Here is a 5,843-nt window from a genome sequence, read left to right on the forward strand (position 1 = left end):
GGATCATAACTATAGCTTAGTTAACTCTTTGTTAAACTCACAGTCTTGCTCAACATCTCATATATATGATTGGATATTAAAAAGATAGAAAATTTTGAGTTTAAATTATTGCAAATTTGATATGTAATTTATATCTTTATATATAACATAGTCTTACTCCCGGTTACATTATATCTTTATATATAACATAGTCTTACTCCCGGGAAACCCTCTAGTGTATATAATAAAAGTGAAGGAGAAGGAAAGAAGAAATAAGAAGCGTGTAGGAATGGTTAATGTAAAAATTATATAGCGTTAAGTCAAAAAGAAATAAATATATTTGTCTCCCTATGTTAATGCTCACTCTACTCGTTGCTTAGCCACATGAACTATTTACATTCACTATATGATGGTCATTCTTATAGTCTTATTTACCTTCCTTTTCTCTGCATCTTGGTCATAAGGCACGGTTACGATGTGACAGAACGTTGAAATTCGATTATTGTTTTAGATGCAGTTCAAATTTTCATTACAACTAAAATCTATCGTCTGAGAGATGGAGCAACTTTTTTTTCCTCAAGTGTAACATTCTAATTTTTGTGGTTATAATAGAGTCGGAGAAGGGAGCTACGTACCTAGTTCCGTTTTTTCTTACCGTAAGGATGAGGCTCGATCGGTTCCGCAGCTTATAATTATTTTGGGCTACACAACACTTTTAACTGTAGACATAATAATACAAGATGAAAAGAAAAATAAAACTTTATATTATTTATGCAGTTCAAGGGAATATAACTGTTTATAAAAAAATTTCGTGAAAACTTCATAGTTAAACATATTACTAACCATCTCTCTAAACTAAATTTAGGAATGATGGTTTTCCAGGTAATGATTTTAATATTGTGGAAGTTTAAATAAATACATAAAATGAAAATTCGACCATCAGCTCAGCGTTTGTAGCTCTAGTGTATTACGAAACCTTCTAAATGGAGTGTACCGTAAAATCATGACTTTAAGATTTGTGTTAGTTGAACAAAAAAAGAGTTTGGTGTTAAAAAAAATATATTAAATTAATATATTTATTCCATAGTCGGAATAAATTATAGAGAAAAAGTCCGTAATCTATTGGTACTAAAAATAAATAGAGCATTAATATTAGATGGTGGTGTACTGGTTCTTGAATCATAATAGACTATTATAATTTTCAAATAATAGATGAAATTTGTAGTTGTTTTTTTTTTCCTTTTGTGTATGTGATCAGCATCAATCAACTTAGAGTATATAGTATCTTTTAAAAATCATTATTAACATAGACTTTACATCATTCAACTAAAAACAAATAAATAAGTTCTAATAATTGGAACTCGACCAGCTGATGATGTATACCAGAAAAATTTGAAATTCACAATATTTTCTTGTTAAAATTAATTCGTTAATATAATATCAAATCCGTTATTCTCTTCTTTTCCATATATATCTTAATTTTATCACTATTCTTTTGTAGTGCTTTCGCCATGGCCTTTACATAAATAATCACATTTTATTGAAATAATTTAACGTATAAAAAACTGTTTACACTTAAATAAGGTAGATAAAGATGTATGAACATGGATAAGAGAAAAAACGTGTAACGGAAATTTTTTGCAGTTTGATTTTTCTTGTTCTTTTAACCCTGGATTTTTCATGTTTAGGCCTTTTAGGGTTACTTCGAAATTGTGTGTAACGGAATTTATGATTAGTTTTTAGTGAGATAAAACAACAAAAAACCATTAATACCATTTTCAAAATTTTGTTGAAGTGAAAATATATGGTAAATACCAAAAAACCGGTAACTAAATTTGGCTCAAAGTCTTTCAGTACTTTCTTACAAAAATATTTCACAGTCGGAATGTATTTTCCATGAAACTACCTTTGTAGGATTATTTTTTGTTCATTAGTTATGTTTTTCATCTAACTACATATTTTAAGCATAACTAAAATAAACAATCATTAAATAATTTTCCGTCTTTGTATTTCCGCTTATTCGATGACAAAATATTTAATGAGTAGAACAATTATGATCCCTCGAGTCAATCCAAAACCCCCACCGTCCCCTTATATAACCAACCAGTGTTAATAAACTAAGAAAATAAAGACAAAATTATCCAAAAGTAAATTCATCGTTTTTTAGAAAAAAAATCCATCGTGTTTCATTTTTGGAAAAAAATGACTTTATTTGGTTAAGAAATTACCACTCACTAATAGGCCTACAGAAAGAGAGATAAAAACCAAGGATTTCTGATTATTTGAGTTGTGAAATTGGTACAGGAAAATCCATATCAATTGATTTTTAAATCTAATAATCAGAAAATATAATTGACTGAAGAAACAATAAAAGCCAAATCCATTCGAAGGGGTTTCTAATCCGAATTAAGTAGGTTGAAAGAAAAAAATGAAACGAACGTAGACATAATACCATATTCAACTTATTGAAGAAACGATAAATAAATCTCTTTACCTTTTGACAAATACGTACAATATTCATTGTTTTGCTATTTTTGTATTTTTCTCTCTAGTTTTTTTTTTGCGTTTTATTCCCCATTAAATTATGAATGTTGCACACCGAAGGGTTGGTAAAGGGGCTTATATATAACGTGAGAGTAGCTATGTTATTCTCATTTAACCTATATAGATCAACCCTAAGAACTCTCTCTCTCTATATATATATATATATCTCTCATAATCATCTTATCACCAATATAATCATGTCCTCCTCAAACAAAAACTGGCCTAGCATGTTCAAATCCAAACCCTGCAACAAACATCATCATCGTGACGTGGATACTCCATCTAGCATGCCCTATTCTAATTGCAACATACCTTCTCCTTTTTCCTCAGGTTATTTATACATTGTTGTTTTCATGTATATAATAAACCGCGTATGACTAGAAACAAGCTATATAATGTTGTATATATATACGTTAAGACATGCATGATGATTTGTAAATGGATCTGTGAATCAGATCGTGTACCGGATCCTAAACCGAGATGGAATCCTAAACCGGAACAGATTCGGATACTCGAATCAATATTCAATTCGGGTATTGTTAATCCACCTAGAGAAGAGATTCAAAGAATCCGAACTCGACTTCAGGAATACGGTCAGATCGGAGACGCAAATGTTTTTTACTGGTTTCAGAACCGGAAATCACGGGCAAAACATAAGCTACGTGTTCTTAAAAAAAACCCTAAAATGCTCGGTTGTAACCCTAGCAAGACCAGGAAGGAAAAAATCATTAGTCCTAGTGATAATCCTACTGATCCTTGTTTTGGTTTGGTTAACCATGAAACCGGTTTATTTCCGGGTCAAAACAATGAGTTGGTGATAACTGAACCGGCTAGTTTTTTATATCCGGATGATAATAATCCAAGCTTGACCCAATCAGCGTTTGGTTTTGGTGGTTTTGTTGTGCCGGTGGTAGCTGAGGAGAGGTTGGAGTTAGCCGGCACTAGTAACGGCGTTAATATGAACATTCCAGAGATCAACTTTGGCGGCGGTGAAAATGGTTATTTCCCTAATTCGGTTCCTGTTACTGTTCCATTAACCATCAATCAATCACAAGGTAATCAATCAATCATACATACCAACGATTATTATTTATTTAGCAAGGAATGTTTTTTAACCCAAGAAAAATGATGGGTAAAAAATATTTTATAAATAATACATAGAGTATTGTTTATTCAAATATGTATATGCATATGTTTTGCATAACGAAATACGTAAATATATGGTAAATAAAGATTATTTAACTATCCTAATTAATCTTCTTTTTGACCGAGTAACGCATGCATACGTGTTTTATGGAAATGACGTTTTGGTCTTTTTGATTTGACCACGTACTGTTTAATTTCCAGAATATCTCTCGAGTAAATTGCTTATATTTTTCTACACATGAATTACCTAAAACGTTTTCTATTGATCAATATGATGATGATTAAAGACTCATGGGTTTTGTTTGTGCACGGGGAAATAAAGTATTATCCGGTGGTGGAGATATAGGAGATTATGTTTCTCCAGTGAGGTTGACGGTGTTCATCAACGACATGCCTTTCGATGTGGCGGCAGGACTATTCAACGTCAAAGAGGCTTTTGGAAACAACGCTATGTTGATAAACTCGTTTGGGCAGCCTATTCTCACAGACGAATTTGGAGTTACTTTTCAACCTCTCCAAAACGGTGCTGTTTATTATCTTGTGAGTTTTTAGGGTGATAAGCAAAATTATTTTTAAAAATATGGTTTGAGTCTCTTTTTTTTTTTAATTACTTTAGGGTTGTATTTGATTTTGCAGCTTTAAAAATGAAGATCGAAGATCTGTGGTTTAAGGACGAATATCTAATACAATAAGGGGATGTCTTCACTTTATTTGGTTACCTTGTGTTTTCAAGACTTTGAAAAAGATTTAATTAAAAATTGGAACTTAGTTACAGCTTTTAATGTTTGTTCCCAATGTTATCCAGTCAATGTCAGTTGTGCATTTCTATTTTATTTTGTTCTCGGAATTTCTTATTTGGTATGTTATTGTAATGTAACGTATATTAATTATTAATGGGGAAATAGATGACATGAGGACGATGAGGACCCGTTGGATCTTTTAAAGATGAACTTTAGGATTAGTTTATTCTCCCGATCTGTAGATTCAGTTATTGGAATATAGTTAAACAACAAACAAAACATTCCTTTAGAATTTCAAAAATATCCACTGTTTTTAAATGGTCCGCCAAAATCTTCTTTGAGTTGTTTTTTACATTGGTTATAGTCTTTTTTTTTGAATAAAATGTTAAATTTGATTTAAAAAGAAAATGTACTTTTTACGTTATGAGCCACTTTTCATGACTTAATTTATGAAATTCGTGAAAACAGTTACTAAACTAAGTCACTGTTCCAATTCATACTTGATAAGCCGTCACAAATCCCTTAGCACATGAAGAGAGTTCAACGACATTATCCTATTCTTGACAAGTCTGCCAATGTTCCTGAAGACTACTTCCGATGGTGTCGAGGTATCTCCATGAAAGTTTAAGAGATTTAAGAGATTTAAGAGAAATCAGATGAAGAACATGATGAGAGAATAGAGAGAGATACATAAAGAATGAGGAACTTATTTCCTTAATTAGTTTTGTCTCCACATAAAATGGTTTTATATTAACATGAAACACAAGAGAGATAGTAAGATTTGCTGGATAATTGGGTATTCTAGTGGTTCCATCAGATCTGAATCCAAATTCAAATATGTGTTCACACCTTAAAGTCAACATTCTCCAATAGCTCTTTTTCGTCACAACAACTCAACCGCCTCATGTCATAACTCAGTCACCTTATGTAACTCAGCCGACTCATGTCATAACTCAACCACCTCATGTAACTCAGCCACCTCATGTAACTCAGCCGCCTCACGTCATAACTGAGCCACCTCATGTCAATCTTATTCATGTCTTCATGTCAATACTCCCTCTCAAGCTTTACCACAAAGCATGGTTAAGCTTGGAACCCATGAAGACATCCCTCATTAAAACCTTTTGTGTGAAAAACCCAATGAGACAAAAACACACAAAGGAAAAAAGAGTAGATGCTTCATGGCTTAAGGGGATCATGATCTAGTTAAGTCTATGAGCCCCAATCTTGGGTGAATGTACTCACAGACTTTGATGCTTGTTCCTTTGGTGAAGATATCCGCTAGCTGGTCTTCACTTCTAGTGTAGCAAGGTAAAATGATCTTCTGCTCCACAGCTTATCTCACCTTGTGACAATCCACTTCAATATGTTTTGTCATCTCATGAAACACTGAGTTTGAAGCAATGTGGATGACCGCCTGATTATCACAGTGCA

The 5,843-nt window shown here is 32.3% G+C and overlaps 1 protein-coding gene across 2 annotated transcripts; it reads left to right on the forward strand.

Annotated features, from left to right (window-relative positions):
- Positions 1-2,642: 2,642 nt before the first annotated feature.
- Positions 2,643-4,563, forward strand: LOC106326230 (WUSCHEL-related homeobox 8). Of its 2 annotated transcripts, none has more exons than XM_013764252.1 (4): positions 2,643-2,853; positions 2,979-3,578; positions 3,992-4,209; positions 4,306-4,563. In XM_013764252.1, exons 1-4 carry the CDS (start codon positions 2,721-2,723, stop codon positions 4,309-4,311), a joined length of 957 nt encoding a protein of 318 aa, XP_013619706.1. In that variant the 5' UTR covers positions 2,643-2,720; the 3' UTR covers positions 4,312-4,563. The 2 variants fall into 2 exon arrangements, with proteins under 2 accessions (XP_013619706.1, XP_013619707.1); XM_013764253.1 differs by having other exon boundaries at positions 2,661-2,853; positions 3,438-3,578.
- The last annotated feature ends 1,280 nt before the right edge of the window (positions 4,564-5,843 follow it).

This window comes from Brassica oleracea, chromosome C2 (genome assembly GCF_000695525.1).
Source record: "Brassica oleracea var. oleracea cultivar TO1000 chromosome C2, BOL, whole genome shotgun sequence".
Taxonomy (NCBI): Eukaryota; Viridiplantae; Streptophyta; class Magnoliopsida; order Brassicales; family Brassicaceae; genus Brassica; species Brassica oleracea.

Bases quoted from the DNA above. Each gene is read 5' to 3' on its own strand.
- LOC106326230 (XM_013764252.1), top strand. From the start codon at position 2,721: ATGTCCTCCTCAAACAAAAACTGGCCTAGCATGTTCAAATCCAAACCC. The intron at 2,854-2,978 runs GTTATTTATACA...TCTGTGAATCAG, and splicing joins ACCTTCTCCTTTTTCCTCAG to ATCGTGTACCGGATCCTAAA. The intron at 3,579-3,991 runs GTAATCAATCAA...GGGGAAATAAAG, and splicing joins AACCATCAATCAATCACAAG to TATTATCCGGTGGTGGAGAT.